Source organism: Anabrus simplex, chromosome 11 (genome assembly GCF_040414725.1).
Source record: "Anabrus simplex isolate iqAnaSimp1 chromosome 11, ASM4041472v1, whole genome shotgun sequence".
Classification (NCBI taxonomy): domain Eukaryota; kingdom Metazoa; phylum Arthropoda; class Insecta; order Orthoptera; family Tettigoniidae; genus Anabrus; species Anabrus simplex.
Window position 1 is genome coordinate 84,276,931 of NC_090275.1, and position 18,507 is coordinate 84,295,437.

Below are 18,507 nucleotides of genomic sequence, written 5' to 3' on the forward strand. Positions count from 1 at the left end.
TTACTCTAGAAAGCTGACGCTTCTTGTCACTCTAGATGTTAAAAATGCTTTCAACTCGGCAAGATGGAGTGATATTTTGGAAGCTCTACAAAAAAATTTCAAGCTACCAGAATATCTCATGTATATACTGCGAAACTATTTGAAAGACCGTACATTGTTATATGACACGGAAGATGGTCAGAGAAGAAAACGGCTCACAGCTGGTGCAGCGCAAGGCTCAATTCTCGGACCACACCTTTGGAATATCATGTATGATGGTTTGTTACGGCTGGAGATGCCAGAAAATGTAAAACTTATGGGTTATGCTGATGATGTGGCTGCTCTGACAGTAACCCGTAACCTAGAGCTGGCTCAATTTAAATTGAATCAGGTGATGTGACGTGTTAAAGAATGGATGGTAAATCACAAGTTAGAATTGCAGATCATAAAACGGAAATTGTCCGCCTGGCGAGGAAAAGGATTTATACTGTTGTACCGATGCAGATCGGGCAGATAGCCATCAAAGCAACTAGGAGCACAAAAAAACTTGGTGTAACGCTTGATACTAAGCTTACATATTGAGACCACATCCAACAGGTAACAGATAAGGCAGCGAAAACCATGACTGCACTGAGTAGACTCATGGGAAATATCAAGGGGCCGAAATCTAGTAAAGGCGGCTTCTCATGTCGACTGTCCAATCGATACTACTATACGGTTCGGAAATTTGGGGTGAATCGTTAAAAATTGTGAAATATTGGACAAGAATTGCGGCTGTACAATGGAGAGCAGCTTTACGAATTGCTTGCGCATATCGTACAGTATCAGAACCTGCGATTCTAGGAGTAGCAGCAGTAGCTCCTATTGACTTGTTGGCCTTCAAAAGACAAGAAATTTGGCTCACACAAGAAGAGCTAGGAAGGAACAGGGTAAGGCTTTGGCTCTTAGTCGCAGAATGCATCGATGGCAAACAAGATGGGAAGATGATTTTAGAGGGAAATGGACAAAAAGACTGATACCTTCTCTGGGTGTATGGGCTGGCTGAAATCATGGTGAAGTGAACTACCATCTCACACAGTTCTTGATAGGTCATGGATACTTCCAAAAATTTCTTTATAGACTAGGACTAGCAACTAGTCCGGTGTGCATATACTGCGGTGATATCGATGATGTATTACATACTTTCTTTGTGTGAGTTCATTGGCTGCCACGAAGAAGATGCTTAGAAGTTATGCAAGGAGAATTGACACCAGAAGGGATCGTGTCAGTAATGCTACGAAGTTAAGAATCTTGGGGCCAGGTGGCAGTCTACGTAGAAAATATTCTGCGTCAGAAGAAGAAGGACCTGGATGATTACGACAGACAGTAAAGCAGAAGGAAGATGAAGCACAAGATGCATTAAGAACGACATCCGTCCTGAAGTAATGCGAGAGCAGTTTCCGGGGCAGAGATAAACGTCGTGGGAAAAGGGAGTGTGGTTTTTAGTGGGTACGAATCTCCACACACTTGTTGAGTGCGGACCCTCACAAGCGTCTTATAAAAGATAATTACAAAAAAAATTAATAAATAAATAAATTATTATTATTATTATTATTATTATTATTATTATTATTATTATTATTATATGTGAAAAAATCTTACTCGAACATTATGTACATGGAACTAAGTGAGTATACGACTGCATAGCAAACAATTGGAATCATCAACTTTCTGTATAAAGAAAAACTGCACCTCGCAGTCACTTTAAAATGCGAGTGAGGCCAAATCTCAAAACGAAAACATAAGTACATTCAAGTCACCGTTGGCCTATCTTGGCCATAAAAGCTCTGGCAGGAATGACTTCTGTTGCTTTGACAGTAATACGCAACGTCCATTTGTTTCTGGGTTAGATCATTCAAGCTGGAGGCGAAACAACAATCAAGCAAATGACATTACTATAGATCACTACGAAAATCCAAGGTTCATCAGAATCACAGCAGTGGGAAGGCTATATTTACCCTCATATAAAATTAGGATGATGTTATTTTGATGTATGCCAGACCATCAGTGCATAAATTTATGTCAAATGTTTGAATTACAATCTGCTATCAGCTTTGAGAAAACAATGGACAAACACTCTGCAGAACCCACCCATCATTCTGCTCAAAGGCATGTTTCACAAGTTGTGGTTGAGTTGTTTAATCATTGGAGGTGGGAAGTACTCTGTCATAATTGCATTACCCTTATTTAAGCCTCTGTGGTAACTTCTCAACCCTGAAGGAACCATTTCACGACCTTCAAATCAGATCTGTTCCAGAAATATTTCAAGTAGTAGACAGGTCTGTTCAAGCATAGCAAATACCGTAGGCATTGTCAGTGTTCCATATCGCTAGCAATGTGTGGTACGCAACACTGATACCAAAAGCCGGTAAAACTTTGAACCATACACATACATTGTATATTTGTTATAGATATATACTGTAGTCACTGCTATTCAAATTCCAACATTCAGAACTGTAGGAGTACAGAAATATTTGTACCTACCTCACTTTCATTCACACAGAAAACATCACAATGTGTGTACAGCCCAGAATTTGGTTTTGGATGTGCGGGAGCTCCATTTACGATACATTTAACTGAAACATAGAAACATAAACAGTGTTACTGGGAATCATTATGATGATGATGAATAGGTAACATGAAGACAGTTAAAATTAATGAATTAGACAGAGTAAACATGATTTAGTGGCTTTAACAGAAATATTAGATTTTCGACTTATGTGTCATCTTCTTCTTCTTCTTTGTTTAGGCCCACCATGGACTACGTGGTTCTTAAATCTGGTGAGCTTTTCTCTTCTTAGCCCAATACTCCTTCATTCTAGCGCTATGGATATCCTTTCTTTCTTGAGTCCATTTCACTCCTATCCTGGACGCAGTGATTTAGCTGTTAGTGACTGGAGAGAGTCAGATGTCTTGATTAACTTTCTGAACTTATCTCAGTTGTAAATGTCAGTGTGATCAATGTTTATGTATTGTAGGTCTTTCCGAACTAAATTCGTCCATTTGGCATTTGTTGCTTTCTCTCTCGATACAGTGTTGAAGATCCTTGAGGTGAGTTTCTGGCTGTCCATCCTGACTATGTGACCATAGCTGTTGTAATGCTCGCTATTTTACAGTACAGTTCCTTCTTGAGCTTGATGCTATACCCATCTCCGTCTTTAATGGGACCCATAATCCTTCTGAGGATCTTTCGCTCTTTCATTTCCAGTTTTCTGAGTTGTCCTTTCCAGATCATGTTTAGGCATTCTGAAGTGCACAGTACAGATGGTCTTACTACGGTACTGTAGTGTCTAATTTTAAGATTCAAGGAGAGGGATATTTTTTATTTTGCTAGGGGCTTTACGTAGCACCGACACAGATAGGTCTTATGGCAACGATGGGATAGGAAAGGCCTTGGAGTTGGAAGGAAGCGGCCATGGCCTTAATTAAGGTACAGCCCCAGCATTTGCCTGGTGTGAAGGAGAGGGATTTAGACTTGTATATGTACTTACAAAGATGATAAGCTCTTTCTAATTTGGCGCATCTATTCTTCATTGCAAGGGCTCATTGATATTTGGGGTTATCCATTCTCCAAGATATTTGAATGAGTTGGCCTTTCGTATTATTTTGTCCCCCAAAGAAATGAAGTTGGGTGCTTCTCTGATGTTGGTCAGAAACTCAGTTTTGTTGACAGCGATCTTCAGCCTTACTTTAGCTGCTATGTGTTAATGGGAGGATAGCTGGTACGTAGCTTCTTCCATACTTGAAGCGAATAGTGTGGGGGTCATCTGCAAAGGTTAAGGGAGTGACTGTTAACTTGTCATTTATGTAGCCGATTTTTAATCCAGAGTTGTCAGCTAATGTTTTTGTGTGTCATATTAATTATTCAGAAATGGTCTGAATAAATATATTTATACACACACAGTGCTAAAGCGGGTTTAAAATGAAAAGTGCTGGGATGGTTTAATCTCTTTCCTAACTGACATATGCTGATTTCCACCTATTCAATACATTAAAAGCAATCTCATCCTTATTTTATTGCTTAATTGTTAAAACATAGGACATGTTTCATTCATATTTTGAACATCTTCAGCTATAACTATTCTTACAAGGTTAAATTGATAACATTGTTAAAAGAAACTTACACTTATGGTTTGCCATTAACAAACTTATCCATAATAAGCTTTAAAAACCTCTTAAATACAAAACATTTGTATATTACGTCGTCTTATTGAAAATAATATGACTATTTCTTGAGTTTGAAACTTTAAAACCTTATTCTAATATTTAAAAATACAATGCCATTAGTTAGTCTCTATATAAATACATTTACAATCTCTTGCATTGCTGAATGTCTTAAAATTATTTGTTGTATACGCATTAAAACATTTTATTACAACTGACATAACTTTTTCACTTGTTGTACCATATGGAATTGGAATCTTAATACACTCTCAAAACAGCTGAGTTTAGGCTTGAATATTATTCTTTTTGTCCATAAAAATGACAAAACTGATGCCCAAGTAAAATCACAAGCAGTCATCAAACAGCTGAGTGCACTAGCATAAATGCAGGCAGGAGTAGAAAGGATATGTCAAAAGACTAACTTATGTAAACTTTGATGAAATTTCCACTTGCATATCACCAAAGCTTGTCTGTCACTATTTGACTGAGTCCCTGCTTACGTCTGTACGATTGCCCTACACTGGTTAAGACTACAAGCAATTTAAAGTAGGACAAAATTCATAACCTGGACAACATGTAATGAAAATTGCTGAAGGTCACAAACAGTATTTGAGTAGAAGAATTTCACATATGGAAAAAATGTTGAGACATACAGAGTCTATTGAGGTAGTAAGCCCAAAACTGATGTCTTGAAACTCAATATTTCTGTAAGATTTTCGAGATGACCTCGCTATCGTGGTTCACTCTAGGTAGTTTCTGGAGATCTATTAGTTGGATATATTACATGAGGTAAAAGATTATGGAATTACACTTTATATACTCCAAACGAAGCTAACTTAAACACCAGATTATGGCACCTACAGTACACGCTTATAATCATAATGCCATAATTGTAATGATAGAATTTATGGCAAAGAAAATTAAATATAACAGAAAACACTAACCACTGTCATTTTATCACAAAAATTACTTTTTTTCCACTAACGGTACCTTGCCATGTAGCCTACTTCATTGCTTATTATTAAGTACATCTGTTTTAGAAAATATATACCTGCCTGGGACTGATGCAGCATTACACACCAATACTTTCAAACCAGAACCACTAAAGCCAGCAACACCAGCAGTCACAATGGTTTGATATGCAAGGAAGATATATCTCTGCCAGGTAATATTGCATCTCCATAGCCACATTAATATTCTACGAGCGAAACAATATTCTACTCCAGCTATTACAGTCAGATTCATTTATAAATCTCGAATACTACTCTTACTGCTTACAAACTTTCCAGAATACGTATTCCAGACAAAAGGTATAGGTGGGCTGATATAAGGTTGCATGTGGCAGCTGCACAAACTGTTGGTCCCACTGCACTGCCGCACGAAGCAACGTTGCCACAATAATAACAGCTGATTGCATGACACGTGAGCTTTTAGAAACAGGCTTTAAATTTTATCATAATGATACACAATATAAATGATTTCGGCCAACAACAATCACACTTTCAACACACCAAGTAAGATTAAAATAAACTGACTGGCCAAAAGTCATGGGAAGACATGAATGTGATTTTAATAATGAGTTGCTCCTCTGCCAGCCCTTAAAACAGCAGCAATACGGTGAAGCATCGACTCTACAAGGTGTTGGAATCGTTCTGGAGGGATCTGGAGCCATGCATCTTGCACTGCTACCTACAATTGGTCTCGTGTAGTTGGTGCGGGGCTCATGGACAGCATCGACAGCATCCCATAAATGCTCGATTGGATTAAGATCGGGGGATCTGGAGGGCCAATCCAGGGTCGTAACTTCACTGGAGTGTTCCTCCAACCACCAGCGTGCCACCACAGAGCGGTGACATGGCGCACTGTCCTGTTGAAACAGGACATATCCATCGGGGTAAGGCCAGAAAGGAATGGAGATGGTCTGAAAGAATGTCCACATAACATGCACCTGTCAGCGCTCCCTGTAGCCGAACAATGGGGCCTAATTGCGACCATGAAACGCTGCCCAGACCAGAATGGAGCTACCTCCCGCCTGGACATAACCTTATTGACACGCAGGATCCATAGCTTCATGGGCCATACGCCACACTCTCACACGCCCATCAGCTTGATACAACTGGAATAGGGATTATCGGACCATACCACACGTCACCACTGTTCTTCCCTGGTCCATTGCCGAAGTTTGCGGGCCCATGCACGTCATTGGGCTCTGTGTCAAGGTGTCAGCAAAGCGACCAGAGTTGGTCGACAGCTGGTGAATCCTATGCAGTGCAGTTGCCTCCTTACAGTCTTGGTAGAAATGGGTTCCTGACTCCTAGTATTCAACTAGGCGGTGAAACATGCTGCTCCAGCATAGTTTCCAAAATGTCTTACCAATGTTTCACTGAATAGGTATCAAACTGTTACTATATGTGTTTCCGGCTTTTATCGATAGAGGGCAGCCCCCTCTGTCAAGAGCATTGATGATCTTGTCTTGACTAGGTCTTTTAACTATCATCTCCTTGATAATTTTTTTGTTCTGCTGATGAAGAAGAATAATAATATGGAGCCCTCACACACAGGAGCAGTGTTATTACCTTTCAAATGGATGTATTTTAGATGGTAACGTACCATTTTGGATTTGTATCTTTGTGTATGATCTGTCTTCCTTTACTTCTCTTTTTATTTTCGCGGACCGAAAAACCGTCTTAATACTCGGGGAGAGGATGGTATGTGTTTGCGTGCGTTGTTGTTATAATTGTGGTGCATCTAAATCTGAGCCTCTGTCTATTATAATGGGCTTTTCAACGAAACGTCTTTGCCCCCTGTTGGAATTATGGTTGGTGTGTCAACCGGAAGACTTATTCTGGCCGTACACAGTGATGTTTGTAGATGATCTACGCATGGCCATGAGGCCACGACATGTGCTGCTGACATCTGCGGTGAGTGGAACTGTTTGGCCGCTATTGACGCCTGTCCTTATTGATTTTTGGTTATATTGCGCTCTACGAGTTGGCCGGATTTACCTATTAGCACCAGTGATCACTGTTATCTGCCGTTAAGGCAATTTGTTCGTATGGCTGAATGAATGAGTAAATGAATTAGCCGAGTATTTAGATGAAGTGTCGGTCTATTGAATTTTCATGTAACTGTTCTTTATCACCCCTTTTCTCTCGGTTGTTATCTCTTCTACTTATTTAGTGCGCGCCCCGATCTTTTTCGACCTGGACGTCACCATGTTGATTTATTTCCTTCTTGGCCGCACGCTGGCCCGTGTTTATCTGATTGATTCATTTTCCGTTCTTTTCCCGATGTATCTTTTTTCTCTTTGCCCGCTGGGGTTATCTTTTCCTGGGTCGACCCCTTTTTTTTTTTCTGTGTGCTCCTTGGTGTGTGGGAACCTAATGAAAAGAGATCGTGGTATTGTTTGAAAAAATGAAAGATATATAGAATGTTATTATAAAAAAGAGAAAAAGTAAGGGTGAAATGGATAAGGTACTCCCGACTTGCAATTAAGTGTTAACCCTCAATGAATGGGAGCAATCGATTTAAGACCTAGCCTAAAACTATTCTCTTCGCAAATGTTGTATGCTAAGTCGTCAAAAGTAAAAATGCTAAGATCCCTTGCATAATTATGCAACTGTGCACGTGTGTATTGATGAGTTCAGGATATCATGATTGATTGTCTTTCAGGCTAACCCACATACATATGTATTACCCAATTATGATCCTATATTTTCTTTTTAATTAATTCTTTTATTAACGTTGCTTTTCAATAAACTATCATTTATCACTTATTTTAATTTTAACTCAAAGTAGTGTTAGCTTACGCTTGTACTGATTTAGGTGAATAACATTTCCAGTTCAGGGCAGTGTTATTCGCCCTTCCTGGTCATGGTTCACGTGTAGTTTCCTCTTCTATCCTCGTCGTCTATGTATTTATGTTAGATCGAGGGTGGGTGTGGCTCAGCGGTGATCTAACTCACAGTAGTCCATCGAGTGCCCAGTATAGTTCTGTGGAGGTGACATGATGTCCGTTTGTTAAACACCTGTGGTCTTCCCCATACGGCAGTTTATGCAGGTGGTAACATTCTCTCTGCAATATTGAAGATCCCCCCCAACTGTTGACCTCGGAAACCTGAACCATGCTTATCGCATGTTCCACGATTTGTCATTTAATTATTCAAATGGCTTCCTTCAGTTTTGTCTTTCAATGTTTACATGTGTCAGTCTAATGACGTCCAGTGGGGAGCAGCACATGCTATGTTTTTATCTGTGAGGTCGTTCGTTTTGCTGGAGCGATAATTTTTACTCTGTGGAGTTCTTCTGCTGTTCTATGTGTGGCGGATACTAACAATGGTTGCCGCTATGTTTGGTGTGGTATTTTTATGCTTTAAATATTCATTCAATGTGTTCAAGCCTGGACCTTTCACGCTAACTGCTATTCGATTTTACCATTGATAATCACAGGTATGTGATAGTTTGGTTTATATTTAAATTTGGTGACGAGTTATTCCCATATGTTACGGTCGATGGCATACATCTTTCCGCTCCGTCGTACGATGTGCTTTGAATGAATGTGTTTGTGGTCTTGTTGTGATAATTGAAAAAGGGTCTCTCTGGTTATGATTTGGTGCACTGCGTGCTTTAATACTGCATGATCCTCATGATGTGCCCCTTGTCTCGACCGCAGGAGATACCAATCCAGGTTGTACAAGGCGCAACATGCCAGTGATGTGAATAAAGTAATGTTCAATTCTGACCTTATGTGTAATTGCACGCCGCACGCAAACATTTTGAGTACATGAGACCCGCTGATAATGACCGTGGAGTCATAGTTTATGGTTTGTATTTGACTACGAAATCTGAACGGCCGTTTGTGTTTTATTTTCCCGATACCCTCTTTGTGTGTGTGTGTGTGAATGTGGTATGCATGTGAGTTGGGATGTGTGGGGGAGAAAAGGATGGTATGTCAATCGACTTGTTGTATTTATCTTTCAAATTCTGCGCCTTGTGTTGTTTTCAGCGCAGAGCTATATATTTATTTATTATTCATGGCTGATGCTCAGCTTGAGTACCCGCCATGTTGGTTTCATATTTGCGCATGGGCGTACCTATTGTATTCTTTGGATCTGTCTTGGGTTTGATTGGTCCATGGAGGCTGTGCTCAGTCTCATCTGTCGTTATTCTTATCTGCCTCTTGTTCTCCGGCACGGCTTATTGTTGTGCTAACGTTTCACATTGTTAGTTGCCTGATGTAATATGTGGTGCAGTGCCTTGGATATGTGAATCCTGGTAAAACGGACGACCTGGTTGAATAGTTTATGATGAAAGGAAGCTGCTGGTATTGTAATAGCGATGTGTCGAGGGGCAGTGAGCATTTTAAATTACGTATAAATATTTTTTTGAAGAGTATTAGCTTGAGTTCATGCCATGTTTCAACTATGTGAAAAAGAACAAGGTATGTCCATGAGTATTACGATTAATTTCCTTATTTATTTTGTGTGATTTGCTTCTCTTGGTTTAAATTTTTTCTCTCATTTATATAATAAATCCCCTGGTTTAAACCATTTCTTCTTTTATTTCAAATAGATGTAGTCTTGCCCTTGTTACCTGATTACAAGGGGGGGGGGTTTCAGCTCAAGGTTATGTCTGCACCTCGTCCAGTCGGCACGATCCGGGCCTCAAATATTGTTCCCCATGAATATTTCACTAAGGTATTGCTTGGATCACTGATTTATGTAGTGATAGATGGGGTGGGTGTGGCTCAAACCCGAATTCATGTGTAATCTCCGCAATGTTATGAGCCATGCGCCATGCACCAATGATCATCCCACGTTCAAAATCAGTTAATTTGCAACATGTTGCCATCTTCTCAACACTGGTGTCTGCGACAGACTGCTCAGCTATGCCGCAGCTAGCCGCAACACTCAGGGGTCATGCATGGCACATTTTTAATGGGACACCCTTTCCCGTGGCTTTTGGCCACTCATTGTATATTATCACACAGAATGATAGTAGATAAATCTACTACAAGGTTCTTATTATTGTGTTGTTACATAATACACAAGAAATCAGCCAACAAGAATGTCACTTTAAATATACCAGTAAATGTTTCAATAAGAGAGAGAGATTTATTAAAGAAATAAATCATCCGTCCTCCAATGAGGGTGACCATTTGGATCCGGAATACAGTTTCAATTTCAATGGTTTAAAAATATCAAAAGATGAACATTTAATCGTTAATGCTGTTATCTTCTTTTTTCCAGGGTTAGTTGGGGAGGAATGTAACTCACGTTCTCAGGTATAGGTGGAAATGAATGATTTGCAGCGAGTCCCTCAGTATCTGTATTACTATTTTTTCTAGCTCGCAGAATGGAACTTTCAAATTTTGTAGGAAGTTCGATGTCTGACTAGGGAGGGTGCCTCTTGCTCCGAAAAGCAGGCCTGTGACAATCCACCGATCAATAGGTATTTTATACTTAGATGAAAGGTAAGGCAAGCATGGAACATAAATAGCTTGCTTTTCTAGGTCCACATCCAGTGCCTGATTAAGGTCTCTTTCAAAGCGAATGGTGGGATCTAAGACCATCGCTTTCATGTCCTCTCTGTTGATGGCTACGATGTCCGCCCTCCGATTAGAGTCATCGGTAGAGATGCAGTGAACCTCCTCGTGCACCTCCCATCCACGCTGTCTCAAGCCTTGAGCAATCGACGTTCTTACACGATGGTGGCGATGGTTGCGCATTAGCTCAGTACTCCGGCAGAATCCCAACACATGCCCAAGGGTTTCTGTCTCGTTGCAGCCATTTTGGCGGCAACGGGTTGTGTTGAATGACCTACCGGGAACCGACCTGACTGCGGTGAGGTTGCATGTCATCTTCACTGCGTTTATGTATTCAGAAGAGGACAGAGGTGATTTACGAGTCATCCAGGAGTTTGCTTTCGGGCAGTCTGAATATAACACTACTCCTTTTCCTTTATGTGGTAGCTGGCACCACGACTGAAAGGATCGATTTCTCATAATTTCACGTAGTTTTCTTCCGTCAGTCTTTGAAGGAAGACTTTCTTTTTTTATGTCAAGTCTGTGGAGTGCCATATCTTGTTCTTCAGGTAACTTCCTTACGTATGGTAGATGAACGTCCTGAACATGGAGTAAGCGATTACAAATATTGTAATGCTGTATATTTGCTTCCCATTCTGCGCAAATTATTCCCATCCCTCTGACCTTCCTTGCACTATACAGCATCGAATTTGGAGTATCATCTGGCAGCATCATTATTTCTTTTACAGAACTTCTTATAATTTTGTCCAGATCTTTAAGAAAAGTGTTTGATAGTTGTGTCAGAGGGGCACATTGTAGAGGATAGATCAAACCCGGCCAAACAAACTCGTTAATAATCTTGATCTTTTGCTCTGGTTTTAGAAGCTTTGTTTTTACCAGATTATTTAAGTCAGAAGTTATTGTGCTTATTAGTTTATGTCTGTCAAGAGAAATTTCACTGTTGAAGTCAATTCCTAAATACTTGATTCGTTCATTGTGTGTTTTTATCGATGGGATTGTTGATCCCTCAAGTGTAGTGACGTTTCCTTCAGTTAATTTTCCTTTCTTCAGGATTATAGATTTGCTTTTATGAGGATGGATATGTAAACCAATTTCTGCAAAGCTGCTTTCAGCTAAATTTAACAAGGTAGTAGCATCATTTTCAGTTTTGCTGAGTATGACTAGGTCATCTGCGAAAGCAAATGAGGATAACGACGGTAGATCATCAGATAAAGTATAGCCATAACGTTGGCATATGTCATGGTCGGTGAGATTTTGTATTACAGTATTGATTGCTAAATTGAACAGCAGTGGTGAGATAGGGGACCCTTGAGCTACGCCACACTTAATTTCGATGGGTTTTGATTTCTTATTATCAGCTTCCACTTGAATTGTGTTCTTTGTAAGAAATGCTTCAATTAATCTACATAAGTTAGGAGGAATTTCAGATTGTCGAAGAGATCGTTTGATATGTTCATGTCCGATAGAGTCAAATGCTTTTGTGACATCTAAAAAAATGATGCAACAATCCTTTTTGTTGCGTTTCGCATCTTGGAGGCAACCATTCACGAGGGAAGCGTTGACATGAGTTCCAGGTAATGGCACGAAGCCACGCTGGTGAGGACTTAGTGTCACCTAGATGCAGAAAGAAGTGCTTTGAGATTATCAACGAAGAGGCTCGCATGTCCATTCTTTCCAAGTTTCTTCAACTTCCCAGTAAGGATGCACAAGATTTACACTTGCAGCGCCTCATCGAGAAGAATGAAATTAAGACCAGAAGACCGAGGAATGGAAATTCAAAGCAGCGAGCAGCAAGTTTCACTTACTTTGTTATGCATGGCAACAATAGAAAGAAGGTATGTCGTTCAGCTTTTATGAGCATGCATGCCGTCACTCAGAAAAGAGTATTCCATATCACAATGCTTCTTCTTCATGGAGAAATTCCCAGGGACAAGAGAGGAACCAATCCAAATACCAGAAAGATACCGGAAGATGTCACTAAACTGATATCTGATCATATTCAATCATTCCCTCTGAAACGGACTCATTACGGAGGGAAAGAAGTGCATTACTTAGATGCCCGCTTAACTATTAAAGAAATGCACAACATGTTTGTCACAAAATACCCGGAGTGTGGAGTCAAGTACAGCTTCTACAGGACTTATTTTGTTGAGAATTATAACTACCGATTCGGACGACCACAGATCGATGTCTGCAGTAAGTGTGAGGAGTTCACAGCAAAACTTAGGAGTCCACATATTTGTGAATCAGCAAAGCGTGCAGCTCAGGCTGAATATGATGTTCATAAAAAAAGAAGCAGGAAATTCTACAGGTCTTTGAAAGAAGTTGCAACACTATGCAGAACAAATGACAAAGTGACAGGCCTTGCCTTCGACTTTATGCAAAATCTGCTCCTGCCACACATACCGGTGCAAGAAGTGTTTTACATGAGACAGTTGTGGGTGAATGTGTTTTGTATTCATGATCTTGCAACGGACAAGTGTGCTGTGTATATGTATCATGAAGGCCAAGGAAAGAAGGGTGCGAATGAAGTTGCTTCTTTCCTGAAAGATTATATAGACGAATTTGTGTCAGAAAATGTTGACCAGTTACACGTTTTCTCTGATGGTTCTCCAGGCCAAAATAAGAACCACACGGTCATAAGACTAATGCTAGGCCTGGCAGCTTCAAATCGATTTAAGGAGATTAGACAGTACTTTCCCGAGAGGGGTCATTCATTCCTACCATGCGAAAGGGACTTTGGGGTATTTAAGAAAAACATTAAAAAAGTAGACAGAGTTTATACTATCGAAGAGTATATGGCAATTATTGTAAACAGCAAAGCAAATGTTACAGTTAAGTTAGTAGACTCAAGTGCAGTATTTAATTTTGACAAGTGGTGGACTGAGTTTTTTAAAAAGTGACTGTATCAGCTGAAACATCGGCAAAGAATACTCCTCGTGCTGGAAAGATTGCATTTTCTCGTTCTTCGTTTAAAGAATACAGATATAGGGCAGAGAAACCAGGAGTTCTTGTAGCACTTCCCTTCATAAACAGCACTGTGAAACATACGTTTCATCTTGGGAAAGGTAACTTTTGCACATTTTCCTTGCAACCAATGGCAGCATATCCAGAGGGTGTGGTTCCAATAAAAGCTGAGAACATTAAGGACTTGCGTAAACTGTTGAAATATGTTGCGAATGAGGATGCTTTGGCATTTTATTTGGACATTATTTCGCAGCCAATGAATTCCCCTTAGGTTAGTAGTCTCGGTTGTAATACTGCAGTTATTTGGCGCTTCAAGGTCATTTGTATTTGTTTTCCCTGTTTTTTTCTGTTGGATAAACTGTAAACAGTGCTTATGTATTGCATTATGCAATGTTTAATATATAACAAAGGTTGGTATAGTTTGTATGAGAGATTTCTTCCCATTTTTTTTCGGTATTATTGGAGAAATGAACTAAGTCAAAAAAGTTAAAATGGTCATAAATTTATAAATTTTTCTTGAACATTTTCCTGTTACCTCCGTTACATATCTATCACTGATCTAAATATTATATAAAATACTGGGAACTATTCATTGAAGCGTGTCAAAGAAAATCAGTTTTTTTGCTCTCCTGAAAAGTAGCAAAATCTGACTTAGTTCCTTACTCGACTGCACGATTCATTTATATATTTTCGTAAATAGGGTAAATAAAAGGTTATAAACATTATACAAAATTTAATACAAACTACTATGTATGACTAGAGTGAAACACCTCGTGACCAAGCCCTCTATATACAATCTCTCACTTCATTCAAAAGTTTTTAAGTAAGAATTACCAATTTTTGTCCAAAAAAAATCCGTTAAAAACACCACAGAATTAATAGATAAACTAAAAAAGTTCAATATTTGACCTAATCACTCTCTTGATTCTTTTGATATTGTGAGCATATATTCTAGCATATAAATTTCTAAATTATACCGTATTATCAAAAATAATTTTAAAAAATACAGTCGTTTAAGTAAATTGGAAATCCAGGATTTCATGTCTATTTTAAAATTAGTTGTAAACAATAACTTCTTCACTTTTGATAACGACATCTATCAACAGGAAGGTTTGGCTATGGGTTCGCCGGCCTCAGGTATCTTAGCTGAAATTTACCTGGATATTTTAGAACATACTAATATTGATAACAATAATAACTTCGATAATATTCTCTTTTGGGCAAGATATGTAGACGATACCTTAGTAATCATGGATGAAAAAACAGTCGATGCTGCTACCACTCTTCTCAGTCTTAATAACATTGATTCACACATCAAATTCACACTCGAATCCGAAAATAATAAATAAAAACAAATTTTTAAGACTTAACCATCGTCAGACACTCAAACTTTTAAAGCTATATAATCCTTAGAAAACGTACTCAAACAGCTTCTAAAATCCGCCAAGACTCTTCTTGTCCTCTGATTCATAAACGAGTAACTAACAATAGCATGGTTCACCAAGCCTTTAATGTGCCTATATCTAAAAAAATACCTAAAACATTAATTGAACACTATTCGCATGATCGCAAAATCTAATGGTTAAAATAATTTTTTCATTGAAAAAATAATCAACAGATACAAACATCGTCCTCTGACCACGTTAAAGAAAGAAAAATCCAACATCCCCTCAATTTCTACCTTCACGTTTAATAACGAGATCTGTAAAGTCACTAACATCTTTAAAAAACATAATGTAAAAATAGCGTTTAAAACTAACAATAAAAGTGCAGAAATCTTACATAATTCTACATCAGTTAACAAGACTAACAGCTTCTCAAAATCAGGAGTATACAGACAAATGTAATAGTTGCAATTTTTCTTACGTTGGACAGACTGAGAGGAGTTTCAACATAAGATATTTAGAACACGTTAATGCCCTAAAATATAACAAATTCTCAGCAGCCGGACAACATATGCATGATTATAATCATAGTTTTACTGACATAGAACAAGATATGGAAATCCCCAAGATGATACATAAAGGACCCTTTCTTAATATAACAGAAAACTGCTTTATACATTTAGATCAGTATTTCAATTCAAACTACAACCTTAATAACACTTCAGAGAAGCCCAATATTTTATTTGACCTTCTTATTAATATTTTTAGAAACGTTAAGTCAATAAATCAGAATTTGATTTTTCATTCCATTCATGGTACCTTCCCACAGCAACTACCTCTATTCCCGCATCCCTCGGCCCCACCTTAAAACAGTCCCTCCTTTCTTTCCTCTCCCTACCTTGCTCTCTCCGTTCTTTCTACCCCACAATTCTCCTCCAATCCCCCGGACTATCCTCATACATACCTTTCCTCCATATCAATCATGCACAACTAATCACGTTCTACACATCGCAGCGCAAGGTGAGTCACATATTACTTATATCATTTGATAAGCCCTTTTCTTCAGCAGTCCTTTTACTAATTTTGGCTTTTCATCGTCATCATGTCAGACTCGTTGGCTTCGGTTCAGAGGATCCCGAGTTCGATTCTCGGCGGGGTTGGTGATTTTAACTTTCAATGGTAATTTCCAATGGTCCGGGAGCTGGGTGTTTGTGCTGTCCCCAACATCCCTGCAATTCACACACCAAACATAACACTATCCTCCACCACAATAATACGCAGTTACCTACACACGGCAGATGCCGCCCACCCGCATCGGAAGGTCTGCCTTACAAGGGCTGCATTTGGCTAGAAATAGCCACATGAAATTATTAATTATCATCATCATCATCAATGTCCCACTCCAGTCGCCCGGGTGTGGTTAACAAGCCGCCTTCACTCCTTTCTGTCCTTCCAATTTTCCTGGCTTTTATTATTATTATTATTATTATTATTATTATTATTTATTAGGTCAAACTTCTCATTCCCCATTGAACTGCGAATCTTTACCACCTGTTTCTTAGAAGTAATCATACCTTCACACGCAACATTTGCCCTCAGCATTAAGAACCTCAACTGGAAGTCTTTTAACGGTATCAATGCACCTTGTTTTAACATTAAAAATATTATGTGCACAACTTAATCCAAAATGTCATCGCTACCACAATACCTCATCTGACTATTAGAACTTTGTAATGGAATGCAAAACATTTTTAAGAATCTTCAGCATCAAGATCAAATAACTAGAAACCATTCCTTAGCGGCATTCATTTGCCTTATTTTAATGTATTGTGTACACAATTTAATTGTTTAATGTCATTGTGACCACTCTCTATTTTTAGTTTTAACTTTGTAATGGTACACTACAATATTAAAAAATCCATCTATTTTTTCTCTCACATGTTCATTTTAATGTCATTGTATTGTACATTGTTTTTTGGACTATTTGGTATATTGTATAATTTGTGTTATGGCTGATGATGACCTTGACCCTAGGTCAAAACTAGTACCAAATTAAATTAACTTGTAATGTAAACACATTGCAAAATGTTGTATTTAAACGATGGAACTGATAAAATTCATTTAACTATTAATGTAATCAGTTCTGCTTGCCGGTTAGCAGCGAGATTGGTGAATAACACAGTGAGCCTATAGTCTGTATTTCATATTCCATTCAGAAGTTAGATATTTTGTGTTGAATGTTACAGTGAAGTGCAGCGAATGTTTGTTGCATGATACAGCAGCCTATATCTGGATTAGGAACATATAAACATACCTATCGCAACACAAATTTTCGTTATTACTGCTTAGTACAAGTACGATCACATTTTTCCTAGCCCTAAAAATGTTATTTGTCATCCCTTGTGGAAGAAACGTGATTTCCAACTCAGGTAAGAGCCGTTGCCACAGTTGCGTAATTACGGGAAAAGGCCTTGAATTCTTGAACTCCACAGGATAACTTGCACCTTCAGGGAGCAAGCCATTAGCCTGAAGAATGTTCAGTTTTGCTTGTCAGTTAGCAGCGAGATTGCTGAATAACACAGTGAGCCCATTTGTGCTTGTATTTCACATTCCATTCAGAAGTTAGAAATTTATTTTGTGTTGAGTGGTACAGTGAAAAATGTAGCGAATATTTATTGCATGATACGGTAGCCTATATCTGGATTAGGAGTATAATCGTGTGAAACTGACTAGCGTGGTGCATATTTGTCTTGAGATAGCCTAGTTATGGATACAAAGAATCGTGAATTTCCTTACTAATGAAGATAAAATTAAACTCTGTCAGAAAGTAGACTGGCGTCCACACCTTGACGTGCGCATAGGTCGCGAATGTTGAACTCGCACCTTCGAGTTGGTCGAAGTTTATTCAAAATGGAGGCCAAAGTCATTCCTGCCAGTTGCACATGCTGGAGTGTAATCTCTAATTCATTGTCAAAGAGTGTAATCAGAAAATAATGTTTAATAACCCACTGCTCTGAAATAAAAGGTGTCTACTAATATTTGTTTTAGAAAGAGTGTAATTTGCAATAATGCTTTGGTATTTTTATTGGTCCCGTGCACATGTTTTCATATTTGTTGTTTGGTGTTTTTCACAACTTTCAGTGCACTTGTTATGTTATAAATCCCAGAGGAAAAGGTTTTCATATTTGTTCTCTCATTCTTTTCACACCTTTTAATACTTTACTTTCATCTTTAGATATGGTAGATTTAGTTTACATTGTACCCGCAGATACACAATGTAAAATGCCCTTATGTAGGAAAAAATCGTATTTAGTGTTTTCATATTCCTGTTGGATAGTTTTCATTTGTATATTTAGTAGTACGTTTTCTTGCTTAACAAGTTCTTTTTTTGTTGTCCCCTGCAGAAACATCATAATGAGGTTTTACTGT

General features: G+C 38.6%; 1 protein-coding gene across 1 annotated transcript in view; it reads right to left on the bottom strand.

Annotated features, from left to right (window-relative positions):
* The window catches only part of LOC136883516 (ribokinase), a 97,010-nt gene that overhangs the window by 30,055 nt on the left and 48,448 nt on the right, over positions 1-18,507 (bottom strand). Inside the window, exon 5 of the mRNA XM_067155880.2 lies at positions 2,503-2,594. Coding sequence (XP_067011981.2) covers positions 2,503-2,594 — 92 coding nt within the window. The remainder of the gene's footprint in view (positions 1-2,502; positions 2,595-18,507) is intronic.